The following is a 15946-nucleotide window of genomic DNA, read 5'->3' as shown; positions in this document are numbered from 1 at the left end:
CACATAGACACAGACAACCATTCACACTCACATTCACACCTACGGTCAATTTAGAGTCACCAGTTAACCTAACCTGCATGTCTTTGGACTGTGGGGGAAACCGGAGCACCCGGAGGAAACCCACGCGGACACGGGGAGAACATGCAAACTCCACACAGAAAGGCCTTCGCCGGCTGCTGGGCTTGAACCCAGGACCTTCTTGCTTAATTCTCATCTCATCTCATTATCTCTAGCCGCTTTATCCTGTTCTACAGGGTCGCAGGCAAGCTGGAGCCTATCCCAGCTGACTACGGGCGAAAGGCAGGGTACATCCTGGACAAGTCACCAGGTCATTACAGGGCTGACACATAGACACAGACAACCATTCACACTCACATTCACACCTACGGTCAATTTAGTCACCAGTTAACCTAACCTGCATGTCTTTGGACTGTGGGGGAAACCGGAGCACCCGGAGGAAACCCACACGGACACGGGGAGAACATGCAAACTCCACACAGAAAGGCCTTCGCCGGCTGCTGGGCTCGGACCCAGGACCTTCTTGCTTAATTCTCATCTCATCTCATTATCTCTAGCCGCTTTATCCTGTTCTACAGGGTCGCAGGCAAGCTGGAGCCTATCCCAGCTGACTACGGGCGAAAGGCAGGGTACATCCTGGACAAGTCGCCAGGTCATCACAGGGCTGACACATAGACACAGACCACCATTCACACCTACGGTCAATTTAGAGTCACCAGTTAACCTAACCTGCATGTCTTTGGACTGTGTGGGAAACCGGAGGAAACCCACACAGACACGGAGAGAACATGCAAACTCCACACAGAAAGGCCTTCGCCGGCTGCTGGGCTCGAACCCAGGACCTTCTTGCTTAATTTAAAAAGAAAAGTCACAAAAGCATGTTTTCACTATTTGGTATAACCGACATAACGGAGCAGAAAGAAAGACAGGCTACTAAAGAACCGAAAAGGTTTTCAGTTGGAAAGACGCAATGTTGGAGGAAACCCAAACCGGTGTTCGAGAGGTACCGTAAGAGCGGGCGAGGAGCGAAAGAAAACAAGCCCAGGAACCAGTGCGTCTCTCCGAGTTCCTCCAAACTGCGTGGTTTTGGCTGCGATCCGAAAGCGCGCGCGCTCCACACTTCAGGCTGCAGTTCCCACGGCCGGCCATGGCTCGGTGCTGTTGGCTCTCTCTCGCGCGCGCTCTGTATATGTGTGTGTGTGCGCGTGTGTGTGCGCGTGTGTGTGTGTGTGTGTGTGCTGCTGAAGCCCAGGCTGCGCGGAGCTCCCTGCGGGATCGGAGCGCACCCCCGCCGGGACCCTACTCTCACATCCTCCCTGCTGGGACACGGGGCTACATTTCCAGCCAAGCCTGCGCTTTATTATGTGTGTCTGCGCCGCAGCCCCGCCAGCATTCGGATCGGGAGGCGGAGGGAAGACCAGAGTCAGGACAAAGAAGAAAAGGGAGAGAGCAAGGAGGCTATAGCGCTTAACGTTTACACCTCGCTCTTTTTTAGGAGGGCATTAATATAAATATATATATATTATTTTTTTGAACAAATCCCCTAGAGGTCAGAGGTATTAAAAAAAGACAGAGAAAGAGAAAGAAAGACAGAGAGAGAGATGCCTAAAACGGCGCCCTAAAAAAAAAAAATACTACTAATAATAATACTAATACTAATAATAATAATAATAATAATAAAGAAGGCGGTTGAGTTGAGTTCTGCAGGATCCAAGGAGGACAAGAAAGACGGAGAAAACTGGAGAAAACGGGAGCGCGCGCGCGCGATAACAAGCCGCACTGTTCATTTAAGCGTTCATGTTAACGCATTAACAGCAGGACGCACCGACATCTGATTTGATTATTACTATTTTCGACTCTTCTTCTTCTTGAAAACTCCTCTGACTTGCCGGCGCGCGCGGATCCACGCGTGAGATCTACAGGTTGAAACCGAGCGCGCGTGAAGTTACCAAAGCGCCGGAATATCCGCCGCTCGCCATTACTCACTCTCGCCTCTTTCCGTCGGAGTGCTGCTGCTGCTGCTGCTGCTGGTCTGGCGCGACGCACACACGCACGCACGCACACGCACATACACACGCACATACACACGCACACGCGCGCACAGAGCGAAGTAGCCGCATTGCAACAGGCAACACGGACACACACACACAAAAAAAAGGGGGAAAAAGTAGCAGCTTGTAGCCTATGACTGTTTGCAAGAAAGGACAAGAGGTCGATAGAAGCAGAAGCACAGCGACCCAGAGATGTCCAGGCGCAAGCAGGCCAAACCGCGCTCCGTTAAAGGTAAGCGCTTTTTCTTTACTGCTCTCAAGCAAGCGAGCAGCATGACCAATGAGATTTCACGGCTAAAATTGGCGGGTGTTGTGAAAAGCTGCGATTTAATATCTTTGGCATGAAGAGCACTATTATGTTTCAGAAGTGCATGCACGCACAGAGCCTGAGACGAAGGAATAAATCCAGTTCTGTGGGTATTTAAACAGACCCAAACTGTTTATAGCTACAGAACAGTGTATTTATTAGCTATATAATGCATTTGCAAGTTGTTGTTGTTTGCTCTTTTTCTGTGACACTATATAGGCACCAGTTTTATATGTGTGTGTGTGTGTGTAAATGTCTGCTTGGTTATAGGTTATAGATTCAAGATAACCTGGCCTTTTAGCCATGGGTGCAGATCCCCGGGGGACAGGGGGACATGACCCCCCTTCAGTTTCTGAAAAACATGAATTGTCCCCCCCCCCAATAAAAATCCCCTAAATTATTCAAAATTGTACAAACAAATGTATTTTCAGACCCTGCACAGTACTTTTTGAATGATGTGGTGAGCCTCTACGAAGTTGTGATTTATGGTTGCGTTGTATGAGTTGCATACGGGCAAAAAAAATCACTTTTGTCCATCCGCGCCCCCCCCCCCCCCCCCCCCATCCTGACATCGGATCTGCACCCCTGCTTTTAGCGTCTCTACTCTACTGTTGCTGGTTCTGACACAAATCCCACATCAGGGCTAAATACTGTAGCAGCCTAAAGCAAATCACCTACTGAGACACACTATTCACTAGTCTGGTACATTTTCAGAAAAAAAAAAAAAAGTACAGTACTAATCTGTACCTTTCCTTGTCACGCTGTGACCTCAAAGGTATATCTTTTATATCTTCGGTGTTTGTTTGACCCGGAAAGGTGCATGTACAGTACAGTAGTGTCGGGTTAAAGTGGCTAGCAAGTTGTGTAGCTTTTATCATTTTCTTTGTCATGTAAATATACAAGGTGCAATACATCATGTAAAGTTCAAAAGAGCTTGAGGGCACCATCCCAGAGACAAGGAAAGGTAGTTTCGTGCTAAATAAATAAATAAATAAATAAATTCATAATACATACACATTGAAATGCTTTATCCTGGGTAGACTTTGGTAGGTAAGTGGGTATAGCAGTTTCCTCACTGGTGTGGTAGACGTTTACGGGTGAAGTCGCGGTTGGCACAGACTGCCCCATGGCAAGCAGATGGGCATTGGGATGGCCATGTGGCCCAGTATGAGGACCCTTCCCCCAATTAATAAGTCAGGTTTTGTTCTAATTAATGGACACAATCTGCGGTGAGTTACAAAAAGGGTGTGTGATTCATAGCATCTATTTCTGGAAACATTTGTAGTCAAATTGTCATGAGCAAAAACAGACTTTAATTTAATTGGTATGTGGATGAGAGAGAGAGAGAGAGAGAGAGAGAGAGAGAGAGCATGTAGGCTGTAAAAGTTAAATTATTTAGTTTGCATTATAGCATCTCTCTCTCTCTCATTTTATATATATATATATATATACATATATATATATATATATATATATATATATATATATATATATATATATATATATTAGTGTTACCTGGATTATGATAAACCTGTGAACATAGCTTGTAGTCTAGACTAGTGGTTCTCATCATGGTGTCCAGAGACCCCCAGGGGTGCATGAAGCATTGCCAAGAGGTGATTTATTTTTTTTAATTGAGTTACTGTGGTGTGGGCGGCACGGTGGTGTAGTGGTTAGCGCTGTCGCCTCACAGCAAGAAGGTCCAGGTTCGAACCCCGTGGCCAGCGAGGGCCTTTCTGTGCGGAGTTTGCATGTTCTCCCCGTGTCCGCGTGGGTTTCCCCCGGGTGCTCCGGTTTCCCCCACAGTCCAAAGACATGCAGGTTAGGTTAACTGGTGACTCTAAATTGACCGTAGGTGTGAATGGTTGTCTGTGTCTATCTGTCGACCCTGTGATGACCTGGTGACTTGTCCAGGGTGTACCCTGCCTTTCGCCCGTAGTCAGCTGGGATAGGCTCCAGCTTGCCTGCGACCCTGTAGAACAGGATAAAGCGGCTAGAGATAATGAGATGAGATGAGTTACTGTGGTGTTAATCACAACCAAAGTTATTATATTTATCATTGATTTTTTTTTTAGCTATTAACCTGCTTGGTTTAATTTAGACCTGACTAACTGAAAAAACAAAAACAAACAAACAAAAAAAACAGTAGCCTGTAAATAATGTCAGGTTGGACTTAATGTGTTGGACCTAATTTAAAAACAACAACAACAACAACAACCAAGAAATAGCCAGAATAATGTTTCAGTAATGTTTTTAAAATAGTTGAATTATGTTCATAAAGTTAAAAAAAAAAAAGCCCTCTGTACTGAGGGGGTCCATGTAATTTAATTTAAAGGGGTTCTTAGCGCCATAAAAGTTCGAGACCTAGACGAAAGATGGATAAAAGATGGAATTGTCATTGTTTTTGCTACAGCAGATGTTGGTTATATGTGGAACATAACCTACACACATTCACAGTCAAACCCTGCTGTGCACTGGACCAAGAACCCACTGGCACTGTAAATGTGTTGGTCTGTTCCAGTGAGTGCTTTTGAATAAAACCACACTTATGTGGACTCAGTGAAGCACATCAGTCATACTCTAATTAAATATGTAGGCCTAACTGAGGCATGATGTGTCCCTATCTCCTCCAAACACCTTTCCTAATGCCTGGCAACGTCAGAGGTTAGAGGAGCACCAGAAGCGCGCCACAATAGATGGAGGTCTTGTATCATGTCACGCATGCTGTTGAACAATCTCGCTCTCAAGTCCAAGAGCAATGAAGGCTGTGATTTTTTCAGCTGAATTCATGCTGACCTAAAAAAAAACAGTTCTTTAACAGCAGTTCTTTCTTTTGTGGAAAGTCATGCTCTCAGTGCAAATAGCATTAAAAGCTGTGATTATCAGTGCTAATGAGACAGATTTTGCTGCTGGGTGCAGAGAGATGGAGAAAAGTAATAGCACGAGAGAGAGAGAGAGAGAGAGAGAGTGCATGTTAGCGAATGGGAAGAGCGAGCGAGCAGTGCTTATCAAAATATTATTTCTCCCAATTAATCCTGTTTTAATGTGTACGCGTGCAGCGCTTGGCCGGAGCATTGCTGTTTCATATCTATGCTTTTCCCCTGAGTGTTTCATGCATTATGTAGCAATAATTATTACTTAATTACACATTAATAAATCCGCTTTATTTTCAGGACATTAAGGGAGAATGAGTGCACATGATGGTATATGAGACAGAGCCTTCCTTTCCTTTCCTTTCCTTTCCTTTCCTTTCCTTTCCTTTCCTTTCCTTTCCTTTCCTTTCCGCAGTGTTGTTTACACTTAGTCAGATCAAATCATTCCTTTAACCCCATAAAGAAGAAAAACAGAGGAGTGGGGTTTGTGCTTGTCTTGCTGACAAGGGACAGACACGGATCATTTCTGCCTCATCTCCACATCTGTGTCCTCATATAGACCGACTCACTCAGTACTGAATGCTGAAATGTGAAATTATAACCTCCAGCTTGTTGTTTGTCATCTACAAATATCACAGCTTTAAGGGGATATGATCTGTGAGTAGATTTCCTATTTTGGGGGAGTTGTCTCACGTTGCCGTGGATACCATAACAAGCATCGGGTTTGCGATGCCATATTTTTTCAATTTATTCCAATTTAAGTTCTCATGGCAAAGTTCAATTCACAAGTGTTTAGCTCTGATAGTGACTATTTATAGCTTGAAGGAGAACAGCATTTTTTAAATTTATCTTTAATCTAAAACGATAAAAATTCTGCTTTACTTTACTAGAATACTTGGCATTTCTTGACATTTTTGAAAATAGGTTAAAAGAAACACTTTTCAATTGGTGTCGGAAGTGTAGAAATGGTGGAAGTGTTGCTGGAAACATCTGACTGTGATTAGTAAGAGATCTGTATCAACAAAAATGAAATTACAAAGGGTAATATAATGTCAAAGGGTTTACATCTGTTTTCTAGTTTTGTATTGTGTGTGTGTGTGTGTGTATGTGTGTGTGTGTGTGTGTGTGAGCTGAAATATAGGACCATCTGGTTTAAGCATTAAATGGCTTTTTTATTGTCACCTAGACTTTTGCAGCCGTGCAGGACTTTCATTGGTCAGTGGGTTGTTATAAAACGCTGAAGTGAGTTAGCATGGAGCTGCATGTCTGTCTATAGCCGCACAGAGCGGCGAGCAAAAAACCTCCTTCCTGTTTTTAACATCATTATGGATTCCCTTTTTTTCAGCATGTGTGTTTTCCATTTCATTCGCTTATTGCCTGTTTGTGCACTATTGTCTTATTGTGTTGTATGTTTGCAAGTTCATTATACACTATATTAGATCATGCATAATTCTACAAAATTCGGGATTCCTTTTGCCACCGATCATAAATTTGTTAAAAATATATTTTTGGTGAAGAAAATATAATGCTTTTTGTTATTTTGCTCTTGTTAAGGAATCCTTATATAGAGTGCCAGTTAAAAGTTTGGACACCCCTACTCTACTCATTCATAGGTTTTTCTGTATTTTGATTATTTTCTACATCGGAGAACAATATTGAAGACATCAAAACTATAAAATGACATGGAACGTATATGGAATAATGTGGTAAACAAAAAAAGTGTTAAAAATAAAATGTTTTGTATTTTAGATTCTTCAGCATAGCCAGCGTTTACTTGATGACACTGTGCACACTATTGGCGTTATCTTAACCAGCTTCATGAGGTCGTCACCTGGAATGCTTTTCAGTTAACAGCTCTGCCTCGTCAAAAGTTAATTAGTGCAATTTCTTGCCTTCTTCATGCGTTAGAGTTCAAACAGTAAACAGTAAATAATAACAATACAGTAAATAGCCCTAATCCACAACTGTAGTAATCCATATTATGTCAAGAACCGCTCAGCTAAGTAAAGAGAAACGACATCCATCATTATTTAAAACATGAAGTGTCTCTTAATTAATAAAAATAAAGGAAATCCATTGAATTAGAAAGTGTGTCCAAACTTTTAGCAGTTACTGTATTTTTTTGTTGGGTGTAATCGTTATATAAGGAAGTCTATACAGGAATGTTGCAGAAGAGTCTTAAACATGAATTAAAAACCATCTTTTATGAATCAGTTTGTTCTTTTATTGTTTATTTTTTAGTACCTATCTGACCAGGTGGTTTTGCTTTCTCACTGTTTCCTTGCAGTGTGCCAGACCTAATTAAAAGCAAACCTAATTAGGAAACAGCAATTCATTTTTGCAGTATTTACATCAAACATGGCACATCTATTTATTTAGGATGATAATCATTGCATGCATGGGCAGTTTTACATAACGTGCAAAATTGTGGCATGTAAATTAATCACATGATCAGAACAGAAACGTGCCAAAAAAAAACCTGGTTTGGTTCTCCATAATAAGGTTTGTTTAAGGTCAGATCTAAATCATAGTGATGTGACGAGATAAATAGTTAGTGAGTATTAGGGCTGGGTATCACCAGATACCTCACGATACGATACTATGGCGATATTTTGCCCACGATAACAATGATATCACGGTACAGCGATTCTGCGATAATCGATATATTGCAAGAAATTTCAACCACATCACGATATCTGTGTCACTGAAGAAAATCAGAATTTATTGACCACTGTAAAATTACATTTCACATACATAACTACACACTCTTGCCAGACATATATTTGTCTCTATTCCACTGCTGGCAAAACCAAGAGTTGCTTCACTAAAACATACAGAAAATTCCCATTTCTGTGCTAGTATTATCAACTTTTCTGTAAGCATGGACACATCAGTGCTGCTTAACAAGCAGAATCAAATTGTTTTATGAAAACTTAAAACTTGCACTGCAGACTGCACATACATTTCAGTGCTAACACTAATATCAATTTGTTCTTTGTAAACTTGAGAACATATACCGGAGAACATTTAACTTGTGCTTATTTTGCAGGAACAACACACTGTCTGAAACACATTGAAAAGTGCAGTGTGCATCTTAGTCTACTGCGCATGCGTGAAGCCTACTGCGCATGCGCAGAACACATGAATTAGCAAGTTCTCATACAGACCGGTTTATTATTCAAAACAAGGCATTACAAATTATTTGACTCGGCCAAAGACTCGACCAATACGCACAAAACATAAAAATCGGCAAATGCGTGAAATACTCACCGATTTTCTATCAGCCCAGCTGATCGGTAGGACAAAACTACTGTTGAATTTTCCTACCCTCCTGGATTTCGCGCATGCGCAGTAGGCTTGGTAGGACAAATCCAAGAGGTAGGATAACTTTACAGAACACCGGCTCACTGTTTTTTTCTCCTTTCCTTTGGAATCCAAAATGCCTCCAAACATCTGCCTTAAAGTTCGGCGGCATCTCTAGGTTTACGTTAATAGCCATGCTTGCTTGTTTTTTTTCCTCACTGCAACCGCCGGGGAAAAAAGAGAAGACGAAGAGTGCCTTGCAGTGAGGGAGCGGCACAGCGACACCTCGCGGAGCGGAGGTGCGGAAGTCGTACCGAATTTACAACCCATCTGAAACATGATTTATTATTTGAAAAAATATCGATATTCAAATTTTGAGTATCGATATTGAATCAGAAGACAAAGTATCGCGATATATCGCCGTATCGATATTTTTGCACACCCCTAGTGAGTATATTATATGAATGTGAAGTTACGACAGCATGTTCTCCAGTTTCAACAGACGTGTTGTCAGGTTTGGTATCGGTACCTGTCTGTGTGAGATCTATAATCAGTTACATATCTATATCTATACATATCAATATCTATCCTACCAATACCAGTATCAGTATGCGTAGTGTAACATTTAAGCATGGAGTGATTAGTCACAGTTCAGCAGATTTTCTGTGAGCGTAATTACATTATCCTCTGTGAACATTTTAGATTTTGTTCTATCAGCATGTTACTGTACTTTATGTACGTTAAAGTAATGAATTAGTGACCTTCGGAGATTTTCTTCAGACACTGATATGGCAGCCTAGTTTCCGTGGTAATGGGAGATGAACAAGAAAGTTGATTTTTTAATTTTCTCTGAGTTCGCAGCATGAGCCATTTGTTAAACAACTCCTAAAAGTATTTCATCAAGACCAGGAGAAAATGTAATTATGCACAGTTTGACAGCAGTGGTGTTTTTTTTCTCGCCATTACTGTTGCAATCACGATGAGTGGCACAGTTAAAAGTACAACTCTCCCCTTGCCTTTTGCTCACGCACAATTACACACACACACCCGCACACACACTGCAGCCTTACCCTTATGTGCCCAGTGTTGTGCCAGCATGGTACTTCTTCCTCTTCTTCTTCTTCTTCTTCTTTAATCTGCGCCACGTATAAAATACATAGCATATACTCCAGCTCAGGCTGTGTTTCTCTGCTGCTACATCATGCAAGGCTGCTCCATTTTGAAACTTAACAAATGTGACAAAATGCAAAGAGTTTTTGAGAAGGCAACTGGCATAACCTATCTTTCTCAACCTTTAGTAGCTGAAATTCCCTTTAGCTGTCTGAAGATTGGCAGAAAATGTTGCAAAGCGAAGGCACAGGTACATCAGAGATTGGACTAAAATGTAAGTTGAATTAAAATACAAACTGAATGCTGAAACTGGTAGCCTTTGGTCATAACATAGTGATTAGTGAGAGAAACGACGTGCTGGCTGTCGTAGCTTAACAACATTAAGCTGAGCGGTGTGATGGCAGAGTTGGAGCGTTTCCAATGAAGTTCTTGTGTCAGACAAACTTATTTCGTGTGAATAAATATTGTGGAGAAGCCTATAATCTAATTTGTCTCCATCCTTTACCTACTTTTACATAGCTGTTGTGTTACAGTGACCCCTGCAGGTTGGGAGGTTTCAGTTTCAACATCAGACATTAGTTTGTGCTGGAGGTAAGACAGGAAGGGGTGTCATCTCCATGGTCTTTGGTATGCCTGCTAGTCACAACTCCTTATCTGCAGCTCGCCTGCTAGTTTTGTGTGCAAGGATCTGTCTTAATATAGAAGCTCAGGACAATGTGCCATTGCAACGGCTTAACTGAGCTTTATCAGTGAGCCTGGATTCAGTGGCCCGGAACTGTGGACTCGCTCAGGATCTACTCTGCGTTTCTAAAGAGGAGGTGCCACTCTGGCGAGACTTGTTATTAATTCTGTTTGTACCCCCTTCTTGCCTGCCAACCATCGCTTCCCTTGTCCGAGGCTCCCTGAGGAGGCTGTCCGCTCTAAGACTCCAGCATGCTGGATCCCGGATTGGGCTGCTGCATGGGGCAGATTAAAATGTGCTGGAACACCACTCAGAGAAAGACTCTCGCAAATCTGCTCATTCCCATGTAGATTAACTATGGCAGGCTGTTTTACCTAGCCCGCTGAGAGTTGTTTTTAGCTGCTTGAAGCATGCATTGTGATTTGCTGGGAGTGGTTGAGTTTAAAGGCCTTTTTTTTCTGAAAAACGTACTCGAAATTGGAGACTGTGTACTAAATGTTAATCTGCCGAGGGTCTCTCACAGTTCAGTTCAGTCCTTTGTGATGTCTACTGAGGTGAGACCTGATTACCTGTGTGTGTGTGTGTGTGTGTGTGTGTGTGTGTGTGTGTGTGTGTGTGTGTGTGTGTGTGTGCGCATAATATACTTTTGCTGTAATTGTCAGAAGTGCAGGTGTATTTTTTTCAGGGTGGATCTACTGAGACTACAAAGGCCTGCTAATCATAGCTACATCAGAGCAGACTGCACACTAGGGCACGGAATCAGGGAAAAAAAAAGTTTTCTTTATTTCTTTTCTTCTTCTCTCTCTTCCTCCAAACCCCTCCCTTTCCTCCGTCTTCTCATCTGTCTGTCTCCGGGTGGCTGCTCTACGACCCTTTCTTGCCTTGCTGTGCTGTACATTAAACATAAGGAAAGGGGGCAATTAAAGCCCACTCACTCCACCTGGCTGATGCATATATTTATTGGCAGGCCTCCCTTCTGGACTGGTTCTGGGCTTGGGCCTGGGTTTTTTGAGAGAGGTGAGCAGGGGGGCTGCGGAGGTCATTAGTGAAGAGTGCTCGAGTTGCCGTGACCCCTGCTGACCCCCCCAGAGTCCTCGCTGACCCCTCTGCAGGCCGTCTGCCCCCCTCCGCCGGCCTATTCGGCTCTCTCTGCCCTGGGCTTCGAGAGCTTTCCAACACCGGAGCAGGGTTTGAAGAGCTGGAGAGGGAAGGTTTCACTTCAAGCTCTCAAAGTTTGAGGATTTTTTTATTTATTTTTTTATGTATGCGTATGTGTGTGTGTGTGTGTGTGTGTGTGTGTGTGTGCCCACGCACATAAAAATCGCCTCGGCACTTGTGGCTCCCACAACGCTAGTGCTCAACCTATTGATTTCACTGTGCCTGGAAAGTTTTCTACAACAAAGTACAAAAGAGTTAAAACAAGCAGGAATTTATTGAATTCAGTACCCTTGGCCTCTTACACACACATAGTGTTTGACTCTGCTAACTAGACTTTTGAGTGATTTTCAGAGTTCAGCTTTTGATGCCACTGCATTTAGATTCACCGCATCCTTTTTTCCCCTCACTTTACAGTGATTTATTTCATTTCTTTAAATAGACAGACTCACACAATTGGAACAATAAAGAAAGAAGAAAAGGGTGACCAATCATTTTCCGCTGTATGTAAACAGCTCTTGTTAGGGCCACCTGGCAGCGTGGAAGGTGACGTGCTATTGCTGTTGACCCTTTAACAGATCTTTTTAAGCACTGACATGACAGATGAGCGCAAAGCATGAGCCGCTGCAAAGCCTTTTCAGCCGCCAACTCTCGCTGACTGCTTTTAAGCTTGCGCTTTTTATCAGAGGGAGATTTGTGCATACTCACAGACGACTCGTTCTGGAGGGGGCATGCCTGGAAACGACCTGCTATGTCATCCTCCCAAATTGATTTTGAGGCGTGAAGCCCGCCAGGCTTCGTCTCAGGCCTAGGTATCTCAGACAGAATTAGCGCTGCATTGTACAGTATACGGGTGCGTCCTCATTCTAGGCCCTCGCTAACCTCGGAGATAGACGGAGCCCTTGATGTCGCAGTTTTGCCTTATTTCTCTTCACTCAATTTGCTGTCAAAAAGCAAGGGCCTCCCTGCTGAGCTGAGGATAATAACCCATGCAAACAGCAGGGCGATAGTGAAGAAACAATTAAAGTGGCTCACTGTTTCAGAGCACATACAAACACGCGTGCACACAATATTGGAAATAATTGCATTTACAAGGCTTGCGCACATCACCGTGTATGTGTGGCAGCGAGATGTCTTTGCGTTTCGTATGGGGAGGATTCGCAGTTAGCATGTAGGAATGTTGCAGCATGCAGAAATGAATCCTTCTCCTGCAAAGGCCTTCCACAGGCTTAAAAATCTCACATGAAACTCGAAACACGCTTCTCACTGAAAAACAAATTGTCATACATGAGAATGAAAAATTTGCCAATTCATTTAAGATTTTATATCTTGTGTGCTCTGCATGCTCTCTGTGCAGTAGCTGTGTTTGGGTGGGAAAACACTGAGACCGAGCGGTAGTAGTGAATGAAATATTAGAAGACTGAAGCCGTGCGCGTGTTTGTTTGTGCATGTGTGTGTGTGTGTGTGTGTGTGTGTGTGTAAAGCAGGCAGCAGGTAACAAGCACTACTGCTCCAGAGCAGACACACAGACCACAGCATTCCTGTATCTCACATCATGGCAATATAATATACAGTACCAGTCAAAATTTTGGACACATCTTCCAATTCTTCTTAATTTTTTCAATTAAATGTAGGAATGCATTTTTAAGAGCTATTTTGTCGCTGCTATAGCAAGTTATGAGTGTTTGAAATATGCTCTGTAATATATCAGTCCATATGTCAAAGCAATGGCCATAAACGAGATTTGTTGAGACCTGTGCAAGACATCGTAGGACGGAAGTAAAACGTACAGCGGAAATCAAAGTGACCAACATCTGCCAACGTTGTCAAAAGACGCGCGCCCTCCTTCGAATGCTGACGTAATCAAGCCGGAAGTTTTGTTTGTTTTAATAGCAATCAGGAAAGTTTGAAAAAAGTCGGCAGTAATCGTCATTTAAACTCGTTTTTGTGCAATATTTCGTTTGGAAAACAGTTCATTTGGTGGAATAAATGTGACACAAGATGCCAAATACGACACTTAACATTTTGAAGTCTTGCACAAGTCTCGTGAGCAGATAAGCGACGCCTGCCGTGGACCAAACGAACTACATTCAACACAGCTAAAAACCAAATAGGCCGATAAGTATAATATTTAATTTCAATTAGTTGCCAATACGAGTCACGATATAAGGTTACTAAAACCGAAAACGTAATTGAATAACACGTTAATTAAGAAATAAAGCAAGTTTAAAAATGACTTCAGTTCTCCTTTAAGATAATGCCAGTAGTGTGTAACACGTCATCAAGGTAAACACTGGCTACACTGAAGAATCTAAAATAGGAAACATATTTTTGTTTTTTTGAACTCTTTCTTTTTGTTTACTACATAATTAACAATTATTCCACAAACTCGAGTCGTACATGAGCTGATAGCCGACGAGGCGCTCATAAAGCGTAGGAATAACTGTTTTATTCTATCCGCATACACTGGATTTTGAGAAACAGAGCATTTTTATTTTTTGCAAATTCGATAAATAAAAACTTTATACAAAATGTCCAACAAAATCATTTCCGCTTAGAATGTAAACAAACCAGTGAAATACTAGTAGCAATTTGTGAAAAACGCAATAATAATAATAATTCTTGAAAAATAAAAAAAGATATGTTCTTACCATCAAATACTTTCATTCCATATTTTGTTGCTTTTCTTTGTATTTTTTTTGGGGGGGGTTGTTTTCAAGTAGAGTTTTTATTTTGTCCTCTGTTGGTTCAGCAACACGCGCTGCCATTTTGTTTTTCTCTACTCACGGTATATGAGCTGATAGCCTAGTAGTAGAGTAGCCAATCAGAGCACATAATTGCTCATATCCAGTGAACGTGGATAGAATAATTCCATATCCGTTCCATATGTTGTTTCATAGTTTTGATGTCTTCAGTATTGTTCTACAATGTAGAAAATAGTCAAAATACAAAACAACCTATGATTGAGTAGATGTGTCCAAACTTTTGACTGGTACTGTATATTATATGGCTGAATGATATGGAATTAAAAAAGCATATCGTCCACATAACACTGTTGAGTCATGATTAAAGTCTGGCCTGTGGCCTGCACTGATTTATCGATCATTCATCTCTTAGTAAAGTCGTTTTCCTGGTCAGGGTACAATGGATCCTAAAACCTATCCCTGGACTACTACTCCTCATTCACACCAACAGGCCATTTATTGTACACGATTCCACCTATCAGCATGTTTTTGGCAGGAGAACCTGAAGAACATACTGAGAAACTCTGCACAGACAGTAGCCTGAGCTCAGGATTAAACTGGAGATCTTGGAGCTTTAAGGCACCAAAACTACCCACTGCATCATCACACTCTGCACTGATTTAACCAAAAGGAATCATACAATACCATGATTTATTAAAGCACTCGCGTGTAACTCATTTGGAGCATCTGAGATGATCAGGATGCTCACAGAACACAAGGCATACTGTAGCTGTGCCTTATGTTTGGTTTGTGTATTGTAGAGCTCGGGATCTACAGAGATCTGGATTGCAAAGGCTAACAATGTGATAATGAGTAACAAATGAGATGTCTGTGATATCTGTGGTTATGATTAACAAATGTGATTAATTGAAGATGATTAAAATGGCCACAGTATGTTCCTAATTACAAACCAACCTGCAGGTTGATCGAGTTGCTGAAGGTCAGAACATTATACCTCGATAGCACACAAGAACACGTAGTCGTTAGTATAGCGGTTCTCAGATTGTGTGTGTGTGTGTGTTTGCGTGTGCTTTGCCTGCCCGAAGATGAGGTTTCTCTCTGGGAGCTCCTGAAAAACTAAACGAGGGCCAGGAGAGTAGAGCAGAATTATTAACACTGTTCTCACTCTCTCCCACCTCACAGACTCGGCTTTATTCTACCCATCCAGCACACGTTCTCCTAATAAATGCTTCATCTCACCATCAAACAAGATCCGAGTTGCTACAGGAGAAGCAGAGAGAGAGAGGTGGAGGCAGCAGGCAGTAGAAGAATAGCAATGGGGGGGGGGGGGCTTGTGCTTCTGTCCATCCATCCATCTATCCATCCATCCATCCGTCCATCAACCACCAAAGCTTCCAGGCTTTGATAGATGGATGGATGGATGGATGGATGGATGGATGGATGTTAAAAAATGTATTTTTGTCTGAGGATGTCTTTAGGTCAAGGAAAGAGTGGAGCTCAAGTCATTATATTCAGTCTGTCTGTCTAACACACACACACACACACCTCGAAACAGAGACACATGCATACTTAGAGCTACGTTTTGCGATAGTGCCTCAGGCAAGTCTCAAAAATGCTGGATTTGCTACATAATATAAAATCTGCCGTTGTTTATTCTTGTTTTACATGACACTGAAGAATGCAGGATCCACCTGCTAAACCCCAGGCTGTTTGTTGGCTTGGTGAAAATCTGTTTTACGGGT

The 15946-nt window shown here is 42.2% G+C and overlaps 1 protein-coding gene across 2 annotated transcripts in view; it reads left to right on the top strand.

The window, feature by feature from the left end:
- The first annotated feature begins 1235 nt into the window (after positions 1 to 1235).
- Positions 1236 to 15946, top strand: part of znf423 (zinc finger protein 423) — a 334445-nt gene continuing 319734 nt past the window's right edge. For both annotated transcript variants that reach the window (XM_060923838.1, XM_060923836.1), the window contains exon 1: positions 1236 to 2301. In XM_060923838.1, the coding sequence (XP_060779821.1) occupies positions 2262 to 2301 (40 nt within the window). In that variant the 5' untranslated portion in view covers positions 1236 to 2261. The remainder of the gene's footprint in view (positions 2302 to 15946) is intronic.

Source organism: Neoarius graeffei, chromosome 6, assembly GCF_027579695.1.
Source record: "Neoarius graeffei isolate fNeoGra1 chromosome 6, fNeoGra1.pri, whole genome shotgun sequence".
Classification (NCBI taxonomy): Eukaryota; Metazoa; Chordata; class Actinopteri; order Siluriformes; family Ariidae; genus Neoarius; species Neoarius graeffei.
This window is presented reverse-complemented; position numbering and strand designations above follow the sequence as displayed.